General features: G+C 51.2%; 8 protein-coding genes across 8 annotated transcripts; 3 read left to right on the forward strand and 5 right to left on the reverse strand.

The window, feature by feature from the left end:
* Nucleotides 1-180: 180 nt before the first annotated feature.
* LDX57_008292 (ferric reductase family protein) lies at nucleotides 181-2,252 on the forward strand (the record flags this gene model as incomplete). Its single annotated transcript, XM_046090015.1, has 6 exons — nucleotides 181-799; nucleotides 854-915; nucleotides 965-1,150; nucleotides 1,199-1,598; nucleotides 1,648-1,809; nucleotides 1,858-2,252. 6 exons carry the CDS (start codon nucleotides 181-183, stop codon nucleotides 2,250-2,252), a joined length of 1,824 nt encoding a protein of 607 aa, XP_045945987.1.
* Nucleotides 2,253-2,442: 190 nt separating this feature from the next.
* Nucleotides 2,443-3,886, reverse strand: LDX57_008293 (D-mandelate dehydrogenase-like dehydrogenase; the record flags this gene model as incomplete). Its single annotated transcript, XM_046090016.1, has 2 exons — nucleotides 2,443-3,194; nucleotides 3,574-3,886. 2 exons carry the CDS (start codon nucleotides 3,884-3,886, stop codon nucleotides 2,443-2,445), a joined length of 1,065 nt encoding a protein of 354 aa, XP_045945988.1.
* A 1,418-nt stretch (nucleotides 3,887-5,304) lies between these two features.
* Nucleotides 5,305-7,225, reverse strand: LDX57_008294 (cytochrome P450; the record flags this gene model as incomplete). The annotated part of the gene is made up of 6 exons (XM_046090017.1): nucleotides 5,305-5,726; nucleotides 5,786-6,388; nucleotides 6,456-6,524; nucleotides 6,621-6,726; nucleotides 6,793-6,909; nucleotides 7,004-7,225. The coding sequence occupies 6 exons, from the start codon at nucleotides 7,223-7,225 to the stop codon at nucleotides 5,305-5,307; spliced, it is 1,539 nt and encodes a 512-aa protein (XP_045945989.1).
* A 541-nt stretch (nucleotides 7,226-7,766) lies between these two features.
* LDX57_008295 (uncharacterized protein) lies at nucleotides 7,767-9,398 on the reverse strand (the record flags this gene model as incomplete). The annotated part of the gene is made up of 1 exon (XM_046090018.1): nucleotides 7,767-9,398. The coding sequence occupies one exon, from the start codon at nucleotides 9,396-9,398 to the stop codon at nucleotides 7,767-7,769; it is 1,632 nt and encodes a 543-aa protein (XP_045945990.1).
* Nucleotides 9,399-12,787: 3,389 nt separating this feature from the next.
* LDX57_008296 (uncharacterized protein) lies at nucleotides 12,788-13,976 on the forward strand. The gene is made up of 2 exons (XM_046090019.1): nucleotides 12,788-13,112; nucleotides 13,171-13,976. The coding sequence occupies exons 1-2, from the start codon at nucleotides 12,832-12,834 to the stop codon at nucleotides 13,367-13,369; spliced, it is 480 nt and encodes a 159-aa protein (XP_045945991.1). The 5' UTR covers nucleotides 12,788-12,831; the 3' UTR covers nucleotides 13,370-13,976.
* Nucleotides 13,977-15,584: 1,608 nt separating this feature from the next.
* On the forward strand, nucleotides 15,585-18,270 carry LDX57_008297 (uncharacterized protein; the record flags this gene model as incomplete). The annotated part of the gene is made up of 12 exons (XM_046090020.1): nucleotides 15,585-15,614; nucleotides 15,661-15,801; nucleotides 15,850-15,938; nucleotides 15,985-16,112; nucleotides 16,160-16,230; nucleotides 16,277-16,404; nucleotides 16,455-16,572; nucleotides 16,617-16,734; nucleotides 16,779-17,043; nucleotides 17,101-17,155; nucleotides 17,206-17,877; nucleotides 17,932-18,270. 12 exons carry the CDS (start codon nucleotides 15,585-15,587, stop codon nucleotides 18,268-18,270), a joined length of 2,154 nt encoding a protein of 717 aa, XP_045945992.1.
* A 1,269-nt stretch (nucleotides 18,271-19,539) lies between these two features.
* On the reverse strand, nucleotides 19,540-20,572 carry LDX57_008298 (putative EF-hand calcium-binding domain protein; the record flags this gene model as incomplete). The annotated part of the gene is made up of 2 exons (XM_046090021.1): nucleotides 19,540-20,387; nucleotides 20,512-20,572. 2 exons carry the CDS (start codon nucleotides 20,570-20,572, stop codon nucleotides 19,540-19,542), a joined length of 909 nt encoding a protein of 302 aa, XP_045945993.1.
* Nucleotides 20,573-20,948: 376 nt separating this feature from the next.
* On the reverse strand, nucleotides 20,949-24,436 carry LDX57_008299 (putative potassium/sodium P-type ATPase; the record flags this gene model as incomplete). Its single annotated transcript, XM_046090022.1, has 5 exons — nucleotides 20,949-21,785; nucleotides 21,831-23,754; nucleotides 23,801-23,895; nucleotides 24,001-24,127; nucleotides 24,174-24,436. The coding sequence occupies 5 exons, from the start codon at nucleotides 24,434-24,436 to the stop codon at nucleotides 20,949-20,951; spliced, it is 3,246 nt and encodes a 1,081-aa protein (XP_045945994.1).
* Between the last annotated feature and the right edge of the window lie 1,172 nt (nucleotides 24,437-25,608).

The raw sequence follows: 25,608 nt of genomic DNA on the forward strand, positions 1-25,608 counted from the left end.
GCCTCTTATTCTCTTCCTTCTCTTAGATGCGTGTCGCCAACCTCTCCGAACTCTTCCCAGTGGCTCGGACAACACCGCCAAGTTGAAGCGGATGTGTGTGGCTTCTAGCTCCTTTTACGTGTCTCCTTTTTCTCCTTTACTTGAGGATCCCACCGAAACTGGTCCCAAAGGCTTGAGATCATGGGCGTAGAGCTGCTAAAGCCGGGGGCGCACCGCAATCCCAAACACCACCCGCCGATGAACCCGGCTTTGGCGACACCGTTATACGTGCTGGGCGGCGTGTTTTTTGCCCTGTTCATAGGCCGTTCCATCATTCGACTACGGCATAGGCGACGCCGGCAGGAGGCTCTCGAAAAGAAGGACCAGTCACGATTCGTCCGTTCCTCTCGATTATCTGCCTTCGTCAAGAAACATATCCTCTATGCGCCACTATTTACCACCCGTCACAGCCGCGAGTTTCGCGTGCTGGATACCTTTCACATGGGCGTGGTCCCGCTAAGATTGGAGACATTGCTATTGCTGGGCTATATCGCACTGAACCTGATCTTCTTCTTCGCCTTGATTGACTGGTGGGCCAAGTACGACGAGATGATGTACCAGCTGAAGTACGCGGGCGGCCACTTGGCCGTGATGAACTCGCCGGCGCTGGTTCTGACGGCCGGGCGAAACAACCCGTTGATTTGGCTGTTGGGACTTCCTTTCGACACGTTCAACCTCATGCATCGGTGGATCGGACGGCTCATGGTTGCAGGCGGGATCCTGCATGTGATCTGTGTGGTGGTCGGCAAGGCGCAAGAGGGTGAGTGGGAGATGTTCTCGAGTGCTGAGACTTGGACAATACTAAGTGAAGCAGAAGGAATGTCCAAAATTACCTACATCATCTGGCACACTCCATTCTTTGTCGCCGGGTTGGTTGTAAGTATTTTCGCTGTCGGCACACGTGCCAGCGCTAACTGACTTGCAGGCGCTCATCGCATTCGTCGCAATCCTCATCCAGTCCCCTTCACCCGTCCGACATGCCTTCTACGAGGCTTTCTTACACCTACATATTGTGCTGGCAATCATGGCTTTCGTGGGGCTGTGGTACCATCTCCAGGGTCTTGCTCAACAATGGGTTTTGTTGGCGACCCTGGTCTTATGGGGATTAGATGTGAGTGTTTAAACCGAGAGAGGCGAATTGTCACTGACTCGGATGCAGAGGGCCGGACGACTGGGCCTGATTCTCTGGCGCAACTTTGGCCGGAAGATGACGAGAGCCACGGTGGAGCTGCTTCCTGGAGACGTAGCCCGCGTGGACGTGACGATGGCGCGGTCGTGGCAATTCAAGGCTGGTCAGTACATGTACCTATACATTCCGTCGCTGGGACTGTGGACCTCGCATCCCTTCTCGGTAGCGTGGAAACTGTCCCAGCCGCCTGGTATGTTGCAGAAACGTGGCTCGGGCGATTCCTTGAATGCGTTGTTGGGAGAGCCTCAGCAGGCTGTCATGTCGTTTTTGATCAAGCGACGGGATGGGTTTACGCATAAGCTTGTCGAGAAGGTGAACAAGTCTCCGGACGAGAAGTTCACGGCACGAGCGCTTGCCGAGGGGCCTTTCGGTATGCTACTTGCATTAATTAAGAGACTGAAGCATTACTGACTCTGTAGGTGGGCTGCACTCGCTCAGCTCGTACGGGACTGTGGTCTTGATCGCCGGCGGGATCGGGATCACACATCCTATGAGTTACATGCAGGAGTTTGTCAGCGGATTCGCAGCGCGGTCAACAGCCGTTCGGAAAGTGAGTCTGGTCTGGGTGGTTCGCAGTCTAGGTATGTCTGAACATATGATCGACACGATATGATTACTGACAGTCTTAGATCATCTAACATGGATCCAACCGTGGATGACAACCCTCCTCAACCACCCGGCTATTCAAGTCCCCAACGAGCAGAAACAACATTCCTACTTTCCGATGCCCGAGTTTTCCCTCTCGGTCCACATATACGTCACGCTGAAGGAAACCAGCACGGAAGACTTCAAGACAGACGAGAGCCCCTGGTCGAATACGGTGCCGCCCACCGTCCCCATCAGCCTGAACTTCGGCAAGCCGTGCTTTGATCACATCCTGGAGAGTGAGAAAGCAACGCAAGTGGGTGCCATGGCGGTCAGTGTCTGCGGGCCGGGAGCCATGGGCGACGACGTACGGAAGACAGTGCGCGAGAAACAGGGGAGTCAGACGATGGATCTCTACGAGGAGACCTTCTCTTGGTAGGGTAGACGGTAGAGTAGAGGTATGGAGCAGTAGATGTCGCAGGCGGATGTCACTGATAACGATACTGAGAGTTCATTTTGCTTATACTTACACTTATACTTATACTTATTAGCTTTCTATTCCTGATGATAGTTATGAAATTCCTACTTTCTTTTACTACTTTACTTTCCTCTCTTCCAACCAGATACCACTACAAAACACTCCTCACCTGCCCCCTCGCATGCTCCTCCACCAAATGCGCATTCACAGGCGTCAACGCCTTCCCCGTCCTAAAAAACGCCTCAATATTCTCCATCGCCAACCTCTCAAAGCCCACATGCGTATCCACCGTGCCCCCCGCATTATGACTGACCATGAACACGCGCGAATTCCCCGCCAACCTCGGATGCACATACGGTTCATTCGCATGCACATCCAACCCCGCCGCACTGAGCTGTCCACTCTCCAGCGCGGCCACTAAAGCATCCTCATCGACCAACGACCCGCGCGCAATATTCACAAACCGTCCTCCGCGCTTAAACGCAGAGAACCGCTCCCCTGTGAGCAACGTCTCCCCCGCAAACGGCGTCGCTACGATCACGCAATCCGCTACCCCCAGCATCTCATCTAGCTTGTCAAAGTAGCGCGCGTGGATGCTCTCTTCGAGCGAGGCGGACTTGCGAACGATATCGTGGTAGAGGATGGTCATCCCGAACGCCGCGTGGGCTTTTTGGGCGATGCTGTACCCGATCGCGCCGAGGCCGATTATGCCCAGGGAGCGAGACCGTGGGTTGAATGATTGCAGGGGAGAGCTTTTGTGGGCGTCGTTGAAGGCGATGGGGGAGAGGGAGTGTGCGGCGGAATGGGACCACCGGAGGTTGCGGAATGTAGAGAGGATGAGGATTAGGGCCATGTCGGAGACGGAGTCGGAGGATGCGGAGGCGCCGTTGCAGTATGTTATTCCTTTGGGGTTGTTCATGTTAGTGGTGTTGTTGAGGGATGTGGTGGGGAGGGAAGCGATAGAGGAGTATAGTGACGGTAATGATAGAGCGAAGGATTGAGTGTAAGCGTATATCTGGCTGGGAGTTGAATGATAGGAGAGAATAGGTAAAGGGTCATGGTTATGGGAGCGGTAGAGTGAAGGTAAGGATGGAGAAAGATGAGGGGAGAAGTAGGTATAGATGGAGAGGTATAGAGAGAGTTGAAGAGCATGACTAGTCTAGCCCTAACTCTCCCTCCCCCTCATCCCAACGATCTTCTCTCCAACCCTTCCCTCCTCACCTCCTTCCCCTTACCACAGCCGAAGAACCAAGAAGAAGAAAGAAAAACCAGGAAAACTCACTCCTTTTCGCCAACCCCTTCACATCAACCCAATCATACCCAGCCCCCGCACTCGCCATAACCTTCACACTGCCAGGAAGAAGATCAATCAACTCCTGATCCCAATTCCCCATCTCGCCGCCGGTATTCCAGAACGGACGGAACACGGCATGGAAGTCACCCCATCGGCGCTCTTGCAAGGCGCGCTTGAATGCCTCTCGAGATAGCTCGGATGCGGAGGGCTGGATGATCTCGAATGTGCTGCTGAAACGGGCGTATACGTCTGGGTTGTATTTGATGGGGGCGCCGAGGTGGAGGACTTTTTGTTTGGGCATTTTGGTTGTTTTCAAGGATACCTATCGCAAGAGGGGAGAAGAGAGAGGGGGGGAAGTGGACGAGAATAGAGAAAAAGGTCGTTGAAAAGTGGTATATTTATCCTTCAAACACACAGGTCTTATTTGTATACTTAGCTAGGACCATGATGTAGATCTACATCGAGATCAATACCCGCCATTCAAACCCCGACAACCACAGCATCACCTCTCCAGACGGACTAAATCTCCGTAACCGATACCTCCTCGAAAGCCGCGGTGGGTCAAGACTCAATAGCCGTCTAGGATCTGCACGTTTGTTCCGGGGTGAAGCGCGGAGAAAGTACCTCTTCTGGGTTCGAGGTGAACTGTATCCTCGCAAGTATTGCAGATTTACATTGCATGTGGTATGATTTAGTTTGGTCTGGTCTAACCTGATAATAGTCGGCTATTGAATGTGGCTGGTTTGAACTCGGTTTGATTTTCCCAGGTGAACTATTTCCACATCAGCATGTTGCTTTGATGTATGCTTCCTTCGTAAAGATACTGGCGGAACCCGACCTCAAGAAGTTGCAAAGTTTATTTCGTATTCCTTACGATTGCCAGTTCGGATTGTTTGATAGAAGTCATGTCGGCAACTGATATTACCCAAGCCGGGGATAGACTGCGCTATTCCTATCTCGGATTAGTTATGGGCTTGAGGGCCAAAGAATGGTTTCCGGTCCAGTGAGAGGATCTCTTTTAGGGGTGTATGCTAGAATAGAGCTTGGTAGATGTTTGTGTCTGATTCTTAATATGGAGAAAATGAGGTCTAGAGTAAGGTAAATTGGTTTTTATGTAGGAAACCTGAAGCTCGAATGGTACCGCAACACGGTCACTATCCAAGTTCTGGGGCCATCTATACGGATTTTTCGCTCTCTGCTTGCTTGTGCGCCGACAGAGATGAGAGATTCGAAAACGAATAAAACTACACCTATAGGTCAAAAGTCTGGCCACACTCTTTTTTCTGCTCAACTTAGAATAGTAATAACTTCATCAAACCATACTGTATGCCGGTTGATTTAAGGAGAGTGATTGTGAATAATCCAGATGATCACTGGAGATTGTCTTGTCGCTGACGAAACCGTCTTCCAGAGCCAGGAGGCTTGGCAGTTCCGGCCTCAGGCATTAACATCTATCAGATAAATTCTATCGTTTTACGAGACCTCAATCTCTACAGAGACAATTGACTCGTAATATTTTCCAGATGAAGATGTAGATTGCCTGTCACAGATTACTGTGAGTGAAATGGGTGCCTGGAGTGCAAACTGCCCAGCATTTCACAGCATATGATAGCCTCCCCTGCGGCGTGAGAACCGATTATAATCCTGTCATGTCGAAACTCAATTTCCTATAGTTGGATTGCAATCTATCTAGATCATTAAGTTATACCCTTTCTTCGATCATAATGCTATCTCCTCCTCACGCCTCCTAATCACCAACTTCGCCATCGGATTCGACACCAACGCCGTACCATAGTCCAACGAATCCGCACTCGACCCATCAGCCAAACGGAAATCATACTTAAGCAGAATATGACACAACATGACCTTCATGACCGAGTCGGCGAAGAACCGACCCGGACACGCGTAGCATCCATGTCCGAACCCGACATGCTCGTTACTCGTCGCGACGAGTTGGTGAGCATTCTCCTGCCTGGGCTCCTGTCGGAGTTTGTAGAAGCGATATCCGTCGAATTGGTCTGCGTGTGGGTATACCGCGTTGCTAAGCATGTGTTCGGTGGAGAGGATGAAGGTAGTGTTTTTGGGGATCTCGAGTCCGTCTGATAAACGGACGGTGGCGCCGGCTTTACGGCGCATTGTCGCTATTTTTGCGAGTTTCGTCAATTCCGCGATATGGATAGATGGTAGGTGTGTAGCTCACCTCTACTAATCGGCTTGAGACGCTGCGTTTCCTTGACCACGCTATCCATGAGCATGAGCTTGCGAAGCGCGGGTCTTCCCCATTCCTCCTCAGTCTTCACGGCGATAATCTCTCTCCTCAGCTGTTCAACAAGATCCGGGTATTTCGTCAGATTCAACATCACCTGCGTCATCAGATCCGTCATGGTATGCGTCGACCCCATCGAAAGCGCCAGCTGAACTAACGCCGGATCATAATCCTGTCCATCAGCCACCTCCTCCATCCATTGGATCGTGTCGAAATACTCATCCGGCGCCTTCCCTTGCGCCTGTCGAGCTGCCTGCTTATCCCGACGCTGCTGCACCGCCGGGGTGATAAACTGTCTTGCTTCTCGGACATCGCCGCGCAGGACGCGACAGGAGGGCAGGAACCAGTGAACGAATGGGCGAAGGGCCTTAGGCCAGCTGTTGAGCTTATCGGCGGCGATGAATGCGTTCACGGCATTGCGTTTGACGAGTTCAGTCCAGGCAGGATTCTGGCAGAGGTCTTCTCCGAGGAAGATCCGGCTGCCCATGCAGGTGTTTAGCTCGAGGATGGTGTCTTTAAGTGGGATTTCGTGCCAGTCTATATGTCATGCTTAGCAGGGTTGTGTGACACAGGTGAGAGGATGGGAGCTGGTTCGTTACCTCACCTTTGTTGTCGGTCCAGAGACGTTGGAGGAGAGTGTCGGCGTGCGAGGAGAGGATTCCTGTGCATTTTCCTGCACCATACAATTTCTGCATTAGCTCTGACATCATACCCAGAGGCATATCATCGCGCCCCCCTTCCCCTACCCGTGAGAACCGAGTACACTTACCAATCGCCGGCGTAAGCTTGCCATACAGGAATGATTCCAAGCTTTTCTTAGGCGGCAGCCACTCAGTAGCAAAGGCTTCGAATCCAGGTATTTGTCGATGGAATTTCTGCCCGATGCGCGTTAGTCATGTTACCAGCAAGTATCCAACTAAGTCGAGAGGACACACTCCTACCTCCGCTGAATATTCATGCGCGTCTAGCCTCCTGTCATTTCGAACCTCGCCGATATAATCAGGAGAGAGCACCAGATCTGTCCCCATATCTGTGACCGCATAGAAGGCCTTAGGCGACTGTCCACACTATCAACCAGACCATTTCCAACGAAACACCGACAATGGATAGCTACTATCCCAAAGGATAAATAAATAGATAGATAGGACATACCTTCGCAAACCCCGCCTTAATAATATTCGAGGCATCTGCGACAAATCGCATCCGCGCTTTAAACGAGGTTATCTCCCATCGTCTCTTGCCGTTCACTAGAGGTATGCTCGACGCGTATCGTGTCCTGCAAGTAACCGCCAGCAAGAGCGAGCTGAACAGGAGCACAAACACGCCGGAGAAGTCAACCCGGACGGGAATGATTTCCAAAGCGGAGAATAGCATGGTAGGTGTGTTGGACGAGATATTGTCCACGATCGAGGGTTGTGAGGCGAGGTGAGGTGTAGAGAAGAAGGGAGTTTTCCCTCCTATCCCTATCCCTATCCCTATCCCATCCCCTATTTAAGAACGCCACACCGCTTGCTTCTCGATCGATCGGAGATACCTGTACAAGCCCCCTTGCTTATCTCTAACTCCTTGCAGGTCTACTTCTCGCTGTTATTGTGTCGATGATATCATTTGGTTCCCCATTCCTCAAGCCCGCCCTTACAGATAGGTCGACGGCTGCTCGGAGATATCTTGACCAGTATCTGGGACATTCCTGCGAGAGGTTATCCAATCCAATTCATTCAATTTATTCAATTGACTACATACTCAGACTAAGACCAACTAAGACTAGCTAGATAGATCCATTATCAACATCACATCACATCACTCAATAAATCATTCATTACCTATGAATATCAAACATTAACATTTCATTAAGCCATCTCATCTCACCTCATCTCACTCTTCTTGTTTCACTTCCAGGTAAGTGATACCCATCCTACATCATAATCATAATGGCACCCAGAGCCATCACCCCCGCGAAAGTGGACTCGACGCTCTTGAGGGCCGCGGCGCCGGTGAAGATGGGCGCCGTCGGCTCCGTGGTAGTAGAGGTCGAGGTCGTGGCCTCGGGAGGGGGAGGGGCGGGCTGGGTCTTGGATGGTTCTTGGGGAGACTCGCCAGTCGGCTTGGTGGAAGTCGACAGCGTGGTTCCTGGGACTGGAGGCACGACGGTGGATCCAGGGGTGGTGATGGGGATGGGCTGGGTCACGGTTTCCGGAGGAGGGGGAGGAGGAGATTCGGTCTGAGGAGGAGGGGGAGGAAGAGTCTCGGTTTCGGTTTGGGGAGGGGGAGGGGTGTGAGTCTCCGGAGGAGGAGGAGGAAGAGTCTTGGTCTCGGTGTGAGGCGGGGGAGGGGGAGGAGGAGGAGGCGTGTGAGTCTCCGGGGGAGGAGTCACCGTCTCAGTCTCGCATGGAGTAGTGGTCTCCACGGGAGGGTTGGTGGGAGGGACCGGAGGCTGAGTCTCCGTTTCGGTCTCGCAGGGAGTGGTAGTTGGGGGCACTGGGGGCTCGGTAGGAGGGACCGGAGGCTTAGTTTCGGTCTCAGTCTCACATGGAGTGGTAGGAGTAGGAGGCTCAGTAGGAGTCTCGGTCTCGCATGGAGTTGTAGGGCTGGGAGGCTCGGTGGGAGTCTCCGTCTCCGTCTCGCAGGGCGTAGTGGTTGGGACAGGAGGCTCAGTCGGAGGCACTGGAGGCTTGGTCTCCGTCTCAGTTTCACAAGGGGTGGTGGGAGTAGGAGGCTCGGTAGGTGTCTCCGTCTCGCACGGCGTGGTAGTAGTGGGGACAGGGGGTTCAGTCTCCGTCTCGCACGGGGTGGTCGTGGTAGGAACCGGCGGCTCAGTAGGAGTCTCAGTCTCACATGGAGTGGTGGTAGTTGGCACCGGGGGTTCCGTGGGAGTTTCAGTCTCGCATGGCGTAGTAGTAGTAGGAACAGGCGGTTCAGTCTCCGTCTCACAGGGCGTGGTGGTGGTCGGGACAGGGGGTTCAGTCTCCGTCTCGCATGGAGTTGTAGTCGTAGGAACAGGCGGCTCGGTGGGAGTGTCAGTTTCACATGGAGTAGTAGTGGTTGGCACAGGAGGCTCCGTTTCTGTCTCCGTCTCGCATGGAGTTGTGGTAGTCGGGACCGGAGGCTCAGTGGGAGTATCCGTCTCACACGGCGTGCTCGTAGGCACCGGTGGCTCGGTCTCGGTCTCGGTCTCGGTCTCACATGGAGTAGTAGTAGTAGTTGGGACAGGGGGCTCAGTCTCCGTCTCCGTCTCGCAAGGAGTAGTAGAGGTAGGCACCGGAGGCTCCGTCTCGGTGTCCGTCTCGCACGGAGTGGTAGTCACCGGCGGCAGAGTCGGGGGCAAAGTCGGATGAGGAGGCTTGGTGTGAGGCGGCTTGGTATGGGGAGGTGGAGGAGGGCGCCACCAGGTAGGAGTATGATGCTCCGGGGGAGTATGAGGAGGATGAGGCTCGTGGTCACCTCTCTCGACAATCCACGGATGTCGGTAGACCACATTGGCTGGCGAAGCAGCCACGCCGGTCAAGGCGCCCAGGGTGGCCAGGGCAGAAACCGCGTAGAACTTCATAACGACCGATGGGTTCGACTCGGACAAACAGACAAGATTAACGAGTAGTGGGGATTAAGATTATAATAGATATCGGGGGACACACAGCCCTAACCCGGCAGAACAACAACGATGGTATCACGAATCTCACAAAACGAGTGTGGATGTCCGGACAGAAAGGACCCAGAGAGAATTCCCCCGGTTGGATGCTGTGGACAGGAAGTCTCTATTTAACACCGTTCTGACGGACTGCATGCGTCATGCTTTTCCCTTTCTTCCCATCCACGGAATCCCCCGAACTGATCCATATCCGTCCTTATCTGGAGACCCTACCGAAAGGCGTTCCTTGGCAGGCAGGTAAGAAAACAGAACTAAGGTAAGGCCATCACACTCGAGAACCGGATTTCTTTGGACCTAATTCAGCAGGTACTAATTTAGTTGCTCTTGGGATGGGAAAAACCGAAGGGATCAGGGTTTCCCATGTCTTAGAAGACCAGCCTAAAAAGACCCCTGCTCGCGTGCTCTACCACCACACGCTAAGACGCTTCAGGAAGATGGAAAGAGCTTTGTTGACCAAAGTGGCGGAGAGACAGCTCACCAGGATACGGAATACTCGGTCTGTACTTCCTGTATGCCTATCAATTCCTTGGTCTGGCTAGGGCTGATCGGCGATTGGATTCCCGTCCGACGAGTTTTCTCAACCAAGCATGGCCACGTTAGTGACTCGACTGACTGATCGGTTGCGATCCTAATGCCAGTTTCTTGGTCGATCATAATCAATTGGTCTGCGAGGTCTGGATTTCACCTGCCGGATTGAGATGGAGAGGGGAAGGATAAGGTCTCACTTCTCCTCCTCCACCGGAAAGCATGGCAGACAGACAGACAAAGAAGCGAGAGTTCGGGACCGATCGAAGACACAGATAGCCAGCGAAATCGAACCCGTACCTACTCCGTACCCACATCTTCCAAGGCCAGGGTCTGCAGGTCCGAGCGGGAGCCCAACATGCCAAAGCCAAAGGCCCTACGGAGAATGACGATGGGACGATTCTGGACAATCGAAGAGCCACGTCCAGCGGGGTTGTGAGACATTTTTTTCATCTATCAACTATCAGGACTCCACCGCGCCAAATCAGCGTCGGGCAACGACGGCAAAGTCCCCGTTAGCGCTGGCAGGAACAAACGGGAGGTTGGGACTTGCTGGGATGCGCTAAACCTCGCCGGTTGCTTAGCGTCTGTGCCTGTCTCTTGCTCACCCCCGCAACTCATGTTGTTATTATTATTGTCCTCCGTCAACACGATGTCACCGTCTTGTACCACCAAGAACGCCGCCCCTCCCGCATTTGGTGCATCGCATGGCATCGCCTGTTCGGGAGTTAGGTAGAGGCTGGGCTGGAAAAAGAGGCTGATAAGGCGGGATATTAAGAGACAGTCGGATTACGTCCATGACACCGACCACACGCGCAGTGAGCCGATAACCCATCTTCGACCGGGTGGCTAGGAATTTTGCTCGGGATAACGGCTGCAAGTTGCGCTCTTTGACATTTCTTTAAGAGGGAACCTGCGTCGGCTGGAACTGCAGTGCGACCTTGTCTGCGAAGTAAATTCGAATTGTGCGCGGGTTTGAGTTGGCAGCTGGGTTTTATCTGCAGGCATGTCACCACTATCACCAGAATGGACACTAAATAATAATGATTAGAAGGGCCTTGAAAATTCGACTAAAAATAACGTAGCCGGACTCACTTATCACTTACCAAAAAGAGACAACAGAGAAAAAGCTGTCATAATCCATGTCTGTTGGTAGTGTTTTTTACGAACACGATACTCCCCTTCATTAGCCATGTTTCGCAGAATATTCCCCGGCGGGCGACCATCCATGGAAGCACGGAAAAACTCCTTATATGATCTTATATTACCCCCCGGCGGTCACTTCATTGGAGCCTTTGGCCGGACCGAGTCTGAGAGAAAGTTTCTCGTTTTCCGTGTCTCTGGAGTATGACGCATAGACTTGATGGGCAGGATTTTTTTCCTTGTGAGACACGAGATGGCTTGAACTTGGTGGTGTGCGCTCAACTCAATCACTCAATGGTCTGATAGTCCTACCACAGTAGTAGTGCTGCTACCATCACATTCACATGTGGGATGTTTCTCTAGTAAGACATGAGTCTCAAAAATGAAGTACTCGAAATAGTACTCCGTACAATACCTATCTTAGGACTCCGCTCCATGTCACGCGCTCATTCTTCATTGCTCTAGTTTTTGAATAGAGTTGAATTGCTAGACATGACTGGTGGTACCATGGTAGTATCGACCCTAGGTGGAGAGAGGCATTGTGGTAGTCAACTCGTGGAGTCTCCTCGAGATTAAAATCGATTGTTTCTCGCCTGGTGATTAGTCCAGCCTCTATCCTTGTATGCAGGCCATGCCATCACCAAGACATCTCATGTCAGCCGGAGAGATAACTTCTCCCGCTGCATACTCGCCACTGAGTTCTTTAGCTTTCGACCGCGAGACGATATGAGTGGCGGGGTAAATCAGTTGTCTTCATTGGTCTTCATTGGAGTTCTGTAGCTGGGTATCTTCGGTAGAGCAATAACAGCGATGATATAGGTGATTCTAGTGTTGTCCGGGAGCTTTCAGATTTTTCTCTCCGCTCTTAGTTAGATATTGGTACTTGTCGAGAAGGTCTTCTCATCTCTGAAAGACCGTGATGAATGATATGGCGCAGAACGTGGTGTTTCGGTCAGATTTACAGACATTTTGATTGTCCTGTGCTCGAGATATATATCTACATACAAAGGGTGGTCTGTAAACGAGTAGATTGAGTAACTAAGGTGGATGTACTGAAGTAAAATCCGGAAGATACCCAATAGATAATGGATTCGATTGATTGAGATGACCATGAAGAGAATCGTGGAGGAAGGGGCTTTCCATGGTGTGCAAAAAGACATGGAAGGGTCTTGGCATAGTTACTGAACCTCAGGCACCATGGCAAGAATATCAGGCAGTCAGGCAGCAACAAGTCCTCTGTTGTCGTTATCACGTGATATACCGTCACCGCGGCAACACCTTTTCCCCCCGTCAGTTGCCCACATTCTTATCACCTCTCATCCAATCGTTGATAAATCTAAACCAAAGTCTCACCATGACGTCGAATACAAAAGGTGATAGACAGATGTCAGAGTGGCCACAACCAATACGCGGAGATGAGGAGGAAATCAGAGACGCGACTCCCGGGCCCAGCAGTGCACCCCGAGTGAAACGAGGCCATTCGCAATCTTCGACGGAATCCATGATTCATGTCCCGAAGAGGCAACGTCATAATGGGACCCCGGAAGAAGACCATGATGGGAATGATTCCAGTGCCGGCTCGGTTGTGGATGTACGCCCTTCGTCAAGAATTGTTCGATAGAGGAGACAGCGTCTGGGCCCTGCGCGGATAAAGTCGAAACTCTCGATGGCTGAGCCGCGCATCACATTTGTGCACGGCGGCGGCAGTGATGAAGCGCCAACCCAAGCAGCTGGTGATCTTCATAGCTGGATGGTGGGTAGCTCAGGTCTGCGCGAAGATGAGGGGTATGGAGCGTGTGAGATCAACGAGGGCGCAATGGATCTTGTCGCCCTGTCGACGCTTATTTGCATTCAGGAGTTACGAAGTCAAGGCTCATGGATCTCAGATGTGGTTCTTCCTCTCTTGAGGCTATCTACCAAGGGACTTCCTCTCGAAGTTTGGAGCGTGTATGTTGTCCCACCGTGGGATAAAGCTTGGCCATACTGACGCTTAGCTTTACTTTAGACAAGGAGAGTCTGTACGCACCAAGTGTCGACCACGGTTTAGGGATGGAAAAACCTTTGACAGCCAGGTTGACCTCGTGGTTGGCTTGCCCCCTGACGCCTGGGAAGAAGAGTACCAGCAAAGGGGGCTCAACGATCGTGGTTGGGATTTTAGTCATGTGAACTCGCCGCATACTTCACAACGGGTGTGGTCGTCTTGACTCCCGACAAGAGCTTGCTGGATGCCGAGGTACAGCTGTCCAATTGGATGGCTGGACTGTCCTCCTGGGCATACTCCAAGAGCCCTAGATCCGGGCATCATCCGGCAGCGCTTGGCTTGACCGCCATAGGAGAAGAATGGAGATTCTACATCTTTGACGGGCGTCGTCACTGTCCAGGGGAGTATCCGCCCCTTAGCGAAGTTGTACGTTGAAATGCCCTTATCTGACTGATTGCGAAGCTGATTCCGGTGTACTCCAGGTGGCTTGAGCCCTTTACGTACCCTTTATCAGTGCACTTCAAACAGTTCAAAGGTTCATGATCTACTGAAGAAACTAAGGCGCATGATGGAATATAACTCTGACATGCTCGGCGAGGAACTCTTCGAGTTCATTTAATTTGGCATGATATCTGGGGTTCCGGCGCATTCCTTTTCAGAGAAGGGTAACAGGGCGAAATTCCTATCTTTCCGAAGCCCATGGTCATTATCACAGAAACTCAGACCTTGTGAAATTCTAGGGGCGAATAAGACGCGAGAAGCTCTCGTAGCGACCTTGTATACTATCTACTTGATGCACAGAAGAATTACTAGGACATATCTATACTAACGTGATGAAATACGCAACTTTGGATCCTGCATGTGGACGCTGTGTATATTCGTGGGTATCTGCAATATGCCATTTCAGTCCTCACGACGTCTAAATCTGGTGTAATCATCCTCCAGATCACGAAGTCGAGTTAGTTGGTTTAACCAGCGCTTAAGTTGCAATGTAACTATGATGATTAACTGTATACTTTTTGCACAAGTTTGGCAGAGTTGCAGGTTCTACACGTGACACCCGACTTTATTGAATCTGGTGCGCGCCAAAAGTTCATCCTTCGTACAACTATCTCACTCGATACCGTCATCTCAAGAATCAGATAGGTTCTCAATTCCCAATCACCCTCGTCATAAAGGCGGTCTACCCAATAGCAGTGGAGCATCTTCAATTGCCCAAAAGTACGAGATGTCCCAGAGTCTACAACGAATGCATCACCTCTCTCATCACCCATCTCATTACCTCATGGCTGGAACACGTTGCGTACGCATCTGCAGGATAAGCGTGCCTAGTCAAGAAAGTTTGCCTATTCGTGCTCGACCCACCAATCGAATTTTCCGCTCACAGAGCAAGGCAAACATTTACCAGGCAAACTTGAAACAGGCATCCAGCTCAACAAGCAGCGGTGGACTGTGGAGCGGACAATTCCTTCAGCTGACCGGGTCGGTCCGGTCTATCGAAAAGTAGCGCTCCAATAGCCTCAGATTCTGGCTCGATTGAGTTCTGATTGATTGATTGCTCGCTTGATTCGGTTTTGCAGTCTGCAGATCGACGCTAAATCTGTGGGGATGATCCACAGGTGGTCTCCACTCTTGTTCATAGCTGGCGGGTGTCAGTCAGCCGCTACAATGTAACCGATCGTGAAGGCCATTGGAATCGTTCGAATCACTCGGAGTATAGTCCCGGCGAGCACATGTTTGAGATTGTTCAGCTGGATACGAAGCGGGGGTCTCGAAAATGAGAAAAACTTGTTTTGCCTGGGAGGTCGGGTCTGTGCTGAGGTCCGAGGGAGAAATTGAGCTACTTAAAGAGGGAGATTCTCGACTGCTGGAGTTGATCATACCATCCGCAACAAATCTTCGAGTCTCTAACAACTGTTTCAATCACCGACCGTGTTCCAAGATGTCTTCCTCTGCGACCGATTTGAAGAACAAGGCAGATGCCTTGAAGCAGAAAGCCAGCGAGGCGGACCAAGGCATGTACCTTCGATCCTGGGGCTACTATTGAGTCTAACAGCCCACAGCCAACCAGAACCAGACTCAAGCTGTCTTCCAGATTTACAACTATGATCCTTTGTCTCGAACTTCTTCCATGGAGAAGTTTGTCTCCCTTGGGAGTGTGAACAACTTGGCGGGCAAGAAGCTATCCGACTTGCGAAAAATGCTCATTAGCGAGGGCGTGTTGTCTTACAGACAGTGGGTTCCTCGAATCACCATGGGTGAGAATGACTGCTCACGGAATATCAAGACAAGGAAGCCCATTCTGTACCCAGGAAGGTGCAGAAACCAAGGAGGACACGCCTCTGCCAGTGTATTTGAAAGGTGCTGGAAATAAACTGGTTTGTGCTTTCCTCTGGCAGTAAGGCAACGTTAACGTGCAATAGGAGGCGTCAGAGCCCATGGCCGAAGAAGAGACTACGGCAGATGTGGTGAGTTGCGATTACCCATGGACAATGAACAGAAACTAATAGTTAGACCACAACCAAGGGCGCCAATGTCCTCAGCCAAGACACCCAGGCTTTGAATGTATATTTGAAATTGAAGAGCCTTAAAACGGAATTGGATGCCGACACCAAGGAGTTTCTGAAGTCCAAGCTCAATCTCGAGTTACCCGAGGTATGGGCGGGCCTTCGCATGATGCCAAAGACATCACTGACAAGATAGGCACCGGGTTTACCCACCACCAAAGCTGAAGCAATTGCATCGACATATGTTCACTCCAACTTCATGGCAAAGACGGGTGGTGCTATTGTGTATGTTGTCCCGTCAGGGCTTGAGAATTACTTCTGACGACTGTAGTTATCCGTCGGACATGAGTGAGAGACATTGGAACATCGTCTTCAGAAACAATTGTCTTCTACATGGAAGCCTGACAAGCATGTACGAGGTCGCTATCAACAAGAGGGTCGAGCGAGCCGTCTACCCAGGTATGTACAATGATGGGTGTGCAAGAATAAAGGTGCTGATTCAACAGCGTTCCAACTGGCCAAACGTCAATTCCAGGACTTTGAGACCTCTTTCGCTTCTGACATTCCTCCCCCAAAGGTAGGCTTATATAAAATGATAAAGAGGGTTCTTCTAACTTGAATAGCAAATGCTTCGCATTCCTCGATTCCGTATTGAGGATGACTCCTACGTCGAAATGACTGAGACATCCAAGTCTGTTGCGAAGGCCATGGCAGATAGCTCCATGAGTGAATATGCAGCTGAAGTTGCCATGTATGCTTCTTCTTTCTTTGCAATATTCGACAATCGCTAACAAAGGATAGAGGTGGAGGCGCACTTGGTGTGAGTGCTGGAGTAAAGGGCGGATACTCATCCAACAGTTCCAAATCGTCGGCCACTCAGAATGACACCCAGACAAAGGTGTTGACGATCACCTACAATGTATGTAGAAAGATCCAATGTTGGGAGCACGCTGACGAGACCAGTTCCCCCGTGTGGTCATAAACTTGGATGAAAGCAGTCTGGAATTGACCGAGGAATGCAAAGCGGACATCAACAACCTAGGCGATACGCTGTCTCTGACCGATTTCAACGAAAAATATGGTATGGACTTTCCCGAAATGCAAGGTTAACTGCTAACGGTGTAGGCCACTTCTTCGCGACTCGGATTGAACTCGGAGGGCGACTCCACTCGTCCGAGGACTGCACAAAGCTTCAGGATTCAGAGAGAACAGAGAAAGCTAAGTCCATGAAAGCAGCTGCAAGTCTTTCTTTCTCCTCTCCCTGGGTCCAGGCTTCTGCAAGTGCAAGTTACGGCTCAGCCTCCAACAGTATGGAAGAGAACAAGACCAGCAAGATGAACATGACTATGACCTGGGAGGCGAAGGGTGGAGACACACTGCTTTGCAACAAGTATGTTAAACCGGTGAATAAGGGAGTTTTGAAATCGCTAACTTAACTGTCTTCCAGTCCGCCTCTCTGGTGCAACACAGTTGCGTCTTATTACAACTGGCGCGTCGTTAAGGTATGAATTCCATTGCCCTGCTGGCGTACACTAAGACTGACACCCGGCAGCAAGAATCTCTGATACCAGTGACCGACCTGATTATGAATCTGCCCGGTGGCTCTATCCTCAAAGCCAAGATTGATGCCATCAAGAACCCGTCCACCGGCGCGGGTAAGATTGGTGGAGACAGAACAGGTACGTCGGACAAGACAAGCCTGCCAGTAAACCCGAAGACTCCTGTTGTAAACTCTGGAAAGACGGAGAAGCCCAATCCTCCTGTCAAGCCGGACACGACTACTCAGTCCGGGAAGACGGAGAAGGTCCTGCCTCCGGTCAAGCCAGAATCCACTACCCAGCGGGACAAGACTCCGCCCATCAAGCCAGTTGTAACTGAAAAGCCAGGCACCACAGCACCTCCAAAGGTCAAGACGGTCAAGTCGAAAGTATCTGTATCCTTGAACCAAGGGTCCCGGTACTTGGCAGGTCTAAATGAGATGGGCGCGGCTGGCAGTGAGTGCAGTCATCCTTCAACATCTCGGAAATCCGACACTGACAAAAGCGAAGTTGGTATCCTCACGCACGATCTTGACGGCCGCGGTTCCTACACTCCGGCCCAGCTGAAATTCATCGACGATATCGACACGTTTAGTATGATGAGCAGCGGCTGCTCATTTGTCAACAACGCCACCGACCAGAAGTTCGAAATCGTAGTTGAACACAACTCTAATGAGAAGCCACTGGTATTAGAGCCCCTTCCCCTCTTTGCATCTCAACCTTTCTCTAATGATTTACAGCTCAAACGCAACGTCCCCTACCGCATCTTCTCCAAGAAGGCCGAGAAATGGCTCACCTCAACCCCAACCCTTCCGGGCTTCTACGACAAATCCGTCCTTTACCTGGAGACCTCGGCGGCCAAGTCTGGCGAGGTGGCCACCTTCGCATTTGATTCACTCCGACACCGCTCCGTGAGTAACATTGAAGAGGGAGACACGATCTTCATCCGGATGTTTGATAAATCTGGACGCAGTCTCGGTGCGCTGACTGATATCTCGTCGAACAATGGGGTAATGTCTGGCGCTATCGGTACTAAGGGTACTTCGGAGAAGTTGACCTTCTCGATCAAGTATGCCTAATCCTTTCCTGACAATAGCCATTATGGATTTTGAGGACAGGGCATAGTATATTGGAATTGAAACATTCATACAACCATCGTAAAGAATACAGAATCAAGACGAAGAATGACTAATCTTGAGCCGCGTATACCGCTCCATCAACCTCGTATCATATCATGAAACCACAGCCACAAGCCCTCACAACTGAAAAATGGAATATCTATCCCAAAGAAACATGGTTACAAACACTCTTGTCATCGAGATGAACATTCAACCTTTACGTATTCTTCATTAGCCTTAGGCACCCTTCACCCTCCACCATTCAAGGAAGGTTGAATAAACAAAGTTAGAAAGAGAGAGAGAGGATTACCGATCCTGATTAAAATCCATGGTCTTCATATCCCCACTTCTCAGGACCCGACTTGGCTGCGGAAGGCTTGCTGATGTGAATGTCTACCATCGAACAAATGGTACGTTAATAAATACCTAAATCTTTGCTCAACCGGATCAAGACGTGGAAGACAGGGGTTCATACATCACCACCGGTGCTGTCCGTCTCGCTCTCCACGAATTTCTTTCCTACGAGCTTCTTTTGCCAGTCTTCTGCTGCGGACATTTTGCTGCTGTTTTCTTTTGTTGGCGAGTGTTGGGTTGGTTAAATTGTGTGAATGTTGTGTCTTAGGAGAAATGGACACTGAATGTAAATATGAAAAGAGATATCTCTCTAGGATCAAAAATATCAACAGGAGCAGGCTCTCCCACGGAACTTTTATACACGATCGAATGGGAATATGGCAGGTATACTCCCATAGCGGGGCGCGTTGACCATTCGATAGTTATACGATGGGTGATGTCATCTTGCCGATCTCTCACCATCCGCTTGACCGTCTGAATAGAACAGACAATGTCATCGTGCAGGGGATCGTCGGTATAGAGTAGCGTGGAATGATCTGGCTGGCGAGAATTGGTGTGCATATCTGGATTATCTGGATTACTGTGTTCTGGGTTATGTGTGTGGCTGGATTGAGAGGTGGATGATGTAAATAATGATGGTTGTTTGTTCTTGTTCTTGGTGTAGGATGGATTAACGCGAGGTTGAATCTATTATGTAGGTAGCAACTGGGTGGCAGTACTGTGGTAAGTAAGTAGTCTATGTTGAATTCTGATTCCGTCATCTCATCATTTCGGCTTCTTGCCCGATACCCGTGTCTGACCATGCGGAGTTTATTTCCAGACCATAGCCTGTCATACATAGCCTCAGGTCTATTCGAGCCCAACTCAATCAATTGATCAATCAATCACACCCCCTTCCCTCAGCGCCCAAATCGTCATCTCCGTCACCCTCGCCGTCACAGCCTCCAACCGCGGTATCTCATGCCCTCCATTATGATTAAACGTACGTCTCCTCCCCTCCTCACAAAGCCCCGATAGCTGCACACTCGCTTCATACCGCGGATCCTTATCCCCGTACACATGCACCGTAGGGATCTGGATGCGCACGTCCCCATACGATGCGATCTCCTGACGTATCTTCTCTTCTTCATCGGCGCTTCCGCCCCCGGCTGCCTTGTTATTCCATCGCTGGGACCCCAGCGCGAGGAGCGAGTCTGAGTTGGCGACTTGGGCGAGCTTGGTTCGGCTGAGTTTGTCGCGGGAGAAGATCGATTCCGGGAGCGCGTAGCCGATTTCTTCGGAGAGGATTTGGAGAGGCGGACCGCCGCAGATGAAGATTGCTGCGCTGAAGGGGGGATTTTCCTTGTCTTTCTGGGGTTGTGAATGGCTTGTCGTGTTGCTGTTCTCCTCCTCCTGCTCCTTCTCTCCATGACCTTGGAATTGGTCCTGATGTTGGTGCTGATTCCGACTCTCCCACTCCTGCAAAAGCAACATACTCGCACCCAGCGCACATCCCTGACTAAACATCATAACCGCATCATATGGACCTCGCTCTGCGATGATATTGTTCAACCATGCGATTGTCTCCCGCACCGCTGGAACCGTGTTTTCGCGCCAGAACGTAAAGTATGGAGGTGGGTAGAAAAGGTCCACGCCCGGTGCGGGGGGCGAGGGGTATGGACCATCGAGGTAGTCGAATTCAACGGGGACGGGGAGATGGGCGGTTAGACGTTTGGAGATTCCTGCTTTTTGAAGAGTTAGGGTTATTTGTTATCAAAGAAAAGGGGAATTGCGATGGAGAGGTGATAGATGGGGTGTATGGTCGGCGGTTTGTTTGTCTGACAGGAGTGGGGATACGCGGGGACATACATAATTGCGACTTGAAGATGGTGCCACTGGTGCCTTGGCCGTGAAGGCAGAGGATCCTCATCTTGGTGGATGGGAACTGTCTAAGGAGCTGGAGCAATGGATGGAGGAGAACCGGGTTGGAAGAAGGGGATGAGGGGGTTATCGACAAAGGATGGAGCAGAAGGCTGCGGCTGGCCCCCACGGCAGCTGCAGGTGGCGCTTATCAATCCTGTCATACTCTGGCGGGAGATTACAGTGGTTGCATACCTCGTGATGATTTGGAATTGCATCATTTATAGGTGGGTGATAATTTGATAATGATCGGATAGGGTCAGTTGAACGATAGAAACAATAAACAGTGTGTTGGACACCGTCCCATCCTGGCCGTTTGGCTATGGTTGAGCATAGCTTCATCTAATGATGAATGATCCCCCCTAACTCCCATGAAGTCTAGATCCCTACTTCACCTCCACACTCGCATCAACACTGGCATTCGCACTCATGGAAAACGGTGACGCAAGACCAGCCCTCATCTCGGCATCTCCCATCGTCAGCCGGGCATTTTTACCACTGCCGATGCCCATTGCTCGTTTCGTCGCCTTCCAGCTCTCCACCAAAGCCAAATACACAACCATACATCCAATGACAATACCCCATTCCCAACCTATGCCGTGATGTTTGAAAACAATTCGATTCACCTCCGGGAGGTAGATGACTGGAAAGGTGATCACGAAGCCTGCGATGACCGCCCAGAAAAGGAACCGGTTGCGCCAGATGGAATAGAAGACGGAGAGTCGACCGGGATATTTGTCCGGGTCGAGATTGAACAGGGAGCGAGAGAAGTGTTTGACTTCCCAGGCTGTTACTAATAAGAGAAAGGTCAAGGTCGCGTAGGTCGTGGCGCGTGCCCGGAACACCACGTCGCAGCTGCTGTTCCATCCCTCGTTGCAGTCATGACCCATGTCTGCGGTGCCAGCTCCCTCGGCGTAAATCACACAGACGAACGATACGAGGCAGAGACAGCCCATGAATGTGCCGTAAATCATTTTGTCGGTGATCAGCTCCCGGGTAAACACTCCCACCTTTAGATCATGAGGCGGCTGATACATGGAATCAGGTCTGGCCTCCTCGAGACCAAGACCCAGGGCTAGGAATGAAGATGTTATTAGGTTAACCCAAAGAATCTCGATTGGAGAAATGGGAAAAATTGAGTTGTCCTCTGCATCTTTAAATGCCAGGGCGACAAGAAGCAAAATGACTTGGGCGATGTTGGAGATCAGAAGATGCATGAGAAACTGGAAAGGTCAGCAGGACATATGGGAACCAAAGAAGGAGACTACCTTTTGAATGTTAGAAAACAATCTTCTTCCCTCCTCCACGGCTCTGACAATGGACGAAAAATTGTCGTCCGTTAGTACCATATCAGCGGCCTCTTTAGCGACGTCGCTGCCATTCTTCCCCATGGCAATGCCCACGTCCGCCCGTTTCAGAGCGGGAGAATCGTTGACCCCATCGCCTGTCATGACACAAAACGCCTGTCGTCGGTGCATGGCCTCAACCATTCGAACTTTCGTAGTCGGGCTGCAGCGCGCAATCACCAGAGGCAGCTTTTCAATCGCGTCGATCTCGGCGTCAGACAACCGATCAAACTCCTCAGCCGCCATGACAAGCCTGGTAGACTTCGCATTGACGAATGGGTCCAGTATGCCTACTTCGGAGGCGATCGCCGTTGCCGTTCGGATGTGGTCACCAGTCAACATGTGGACAGCAATGCCAGCCATCTGGCATCGCCGAACAGCTGCGGCCGTTTCGACACGAGGGGGATCGTAGAGCCCAACCAAACCGCCGAGAGTGAGCCCAGACTCGGCGTTGGCGCGCGGGGACACCAGTGAATCGTCGTCGATCGGAGTCATTTTGTAAGCTACGCATAGCACACGAAGACCTTCTCCAGCCATTCGGTCCGCAGTTTCCTGCATAAACGTTTTTTGCTGCTCACTCAAACGAAGCCTGGGGATAATTGTCTCAGGCGCCCCTTTCGTATAGACTTCATGGACTTGGGCTTTGGGGTTTTTGTACACGACTGTCATGCGTTTGATTGACGAGTCAAAAGGGTATTCGGTATGTAGGGCAATGTCGCGCTCCTGCAATATAGCTGGTTTTCCCATGCCAAAGCGCATTGCGAGAACGTGCAGTGCGATCTCGGTAGGCTCGCCGACGGCAGTCCAGTCATTTTGTGACTGAACAGGCTCTTTCCCAGAGATATCTGATGGTCCTGCCCGTTCTACCACCGACAGATTGCACAACGCAATTGCGGTGAGAAACGTCCGTAGTGCATGATTTTCCTGCAGACTCTCTGGGTTCCAGTCAACGTCGTCGAGTTGAACCGACCCACTCGTAGGATCGATTGGATTCGTAGTCTGATGGACAGTGAGATTGCCGGCTTGAGGAATCCAAGCCGCTGCTGCAATCATTGATCCTTGCGTCAGGGTACCAGTCTTATCTGAACAGATGTTGGTCACGCCACCAACAGCCTCCAGACATTGGAGCTTTCGCACAATGACATTGCTTCTGGCCATTGCTTTGGTTCCTACTGCCACGGTGATTGTCAAGACCGCAATAAGCGACTCCGGGACCACGGCCACGGCGACGCAGATTCCGTAAATGAGGACCTCGCCTTCGACGTCCCATTCGCTGACTGAAAACACTATGATGGCGAGCAAAATTGCCAGGGCAAACAGCAGCAGAGCAAACTTGCTTAATTTCACCTGTAGAGGTGTGCCTACTAGTCCCAAGACATTTTTGACCGTGTTTTTAGTCCGATAAAGGCCTCGCTTGAAGATGTTGGAGCTGGTATGGGTAGATGTCTCTTGAAGGAGCTGCGCGATCTTGCCCACTTCGGTCCTCATCCCCGTAGCGGTCACGATCCCCGTGGCTCGACCTTGGGTTGTGCTACATCCCGAATATGCCATATTGGTGCGATCCCCGATTGGGATGTCTCGTGAGGCCATGACGATATGAGGAGTTTTTGCCACCGGGAGCGATTCGCCGGTCAGCAAAGCTTCGTCCATGGAGACATTCATCCCATCTATGAGTCTCAGGTCGGCAGGGACAATATCTCCGACAGCGAGGTGGACAATATCTCCCACGACGAGCGACTCGGCCCTCACAGAGACTACATGGCCATCTCGGAGAACCTTGCATATGGGTGCAGACAGTCGATGCAGCGACATGATGGTCTTCTCGGCTCGATAGTCTTGCACGAAGCTAGAATTCATCAGCACCTGCTCATATACGGAGGAGAAGCACGCACCCAATAGCAATGTTGAGGAGGATGACAGACGTTATCACGCCGCCTTCGATATAGTCATCAATTCCAAAAGATATTGCCATGGTAATGACGAGAACCTAGGCGTTCTTGTCAACAGGCTAACGAACAATCCGGTGCATGGCGGTTGACGTTGAGAAGTTTATCAGGTACTTCCAACGGATCCCACTATCAGCAGAACATACTAAAGTTAAACTGTTGGCCACTTGTCTTAGAAGTATCTTCCAGACCGACACTCCATGCATCTCTCGGACCCTGTTCGGCCCATCTCGCTGGAGACGGGACGCCGACTCGGTATTTGACAGGCCATGGCTATCAGGTCAGCAAGCAGTGATTGTAGGACTAGAAGGAGGCGTACTGGAGTGCAACATTGAGCGATTCTGCTAGCTGAGCAGGGTGAACGGTGTGAGGGTAATCCAAGGGGTTTTCGGAAATGGGTTGGCCCGGGTCTACAGCAGGACGTTGAGCATCATCTAAGACCGACACGTTTTGCGGGTTGTCGATCTTCTCAAAATCCTGCTTGGTTTCTACATCGATACGCGGTGGGTGTTCCTGTGGTAAAGAACATATAGGGGGTTCCGTCGATTCCTCGACATCCGGAGGGGAAGTTTCAATGCCCATTCAAGTATAGATGGAGGATAAAGGGAGAAAGGTCGATGTCCAGGAATCCCGGTATGCACAATATGGACAAGAGAAAGGTTTCAGGAGCACCAAGATGTCGAAGACCTCGAATTTTCTTTGGTAAGTTTCCTTTCTTTTTCTTTCGATCGCTACTTATAGGACAGCCGGAACAAGCGAGGGGGGCCATCGTGAGGGGTTGCCATGCTTGCATTCTTCTCAGCACTGCGTATTATTGGAACAGCCAGGATCTTTATCTTGGCCGACTCATCGTCCGACTGGATGATTCGCGTCCAAAGAGATGACTCGCGAGCGTGTCCTTGGAAGCCGGGCCGCTAATGGCTTGGAAGATGCTGGGATTGGTTCGCCGCCAGTCCAAGGAGGACAGACGCAGACAGCTCAGGCATAGTAGTCTATCTAAGCCACAGAAGGACAATGAGGGGAGGCTTGCTCATCACGGACGTGGCGAGAGACTAGACCTCTGGTCGGGTTAGCCACGTGAGTTGATGCCAGTCAGAGACGCAGACATGGCAGTAGTAGGAGGTTCTGGAAGGGTGCGGAACAGAATGCTGACAGGACAGGCATGGCACGCGGGGTGTGAGGCAGCAATTATTGGTCTGAGATGCCGAAGATCATCGGGATGCAGTTTCATTGATCGCCTCTTCCAGGATTCTGGTGGAGAGACAGAGAGACGATGGCTACGGGCACACCTCGCTCGCTACGGACACGCCTCACGTGCAAGGCATCAAATGCCTGAGGCAAGATGCCAAGCATTTCGCCGGACCCCTCAAGGCTGGAAGACCTCGATTCCTACAGCAAGCAATCGATCGATGCAGTATTTATCTAAAAACCCTCCGTTCATTCATCTCATCGTTTTTAACCACCGTACCTGGTCCCTGTAGAACGCCTACAGAAACTTCCGCTCTCAGTAGGCGGTAAGTTTCAAATGGTGTAGTAGGGGATTATATATTCTGCACAATGCGTCTGTGGTAGAGATTTGGTGAGGACCTCTTTACACTGCTGGCGATTGGAATTTCCGTAGATCAGATCTAGCGTATATTCTATGCATTGACTGTAGCTGATGAAGGTGAACAAAGAAACGAAGATCATTAGAATCTGAATATATTGGCTAGTTGTGATGTTCGCTACTAATCGAGAAGAAGAGGAAGAAAGGC

The sequence above is a fragment of the Aspergillus melleus genome (assembly GCF_016097325.1).
Source record: "Aspergillus melleus strain CBS 546.65 chromosome Unknown contig4, whole genome shotgun sequence".
Lineage (NCBI taxonomy): Eukaryota > Fungi > Ascomycota > Eurotiomycetes > Eurotiales > Aspergillaceae > Aspergillus > Aspergillus melleus.

What these genes read in the sequence shown, in the direction of transcription:
- LDX57_008296 (XM_046090019.1), top strand. Translation starts at nt 12,832, where the DNA reads ATGGCTGAGCCGCGCATCACATTTGTGCACGGCGGCGGCAGTGATGAA. An exon ending in CCTCTCGAAGTTTGGAGCGT is followed by an intron (nt 13,113 to 13,170) that starts GTATGTTGTCCC and finishes GCTTTACTTTAG; the next exon opens with ACAAGGAGAGTCTGTACGCA.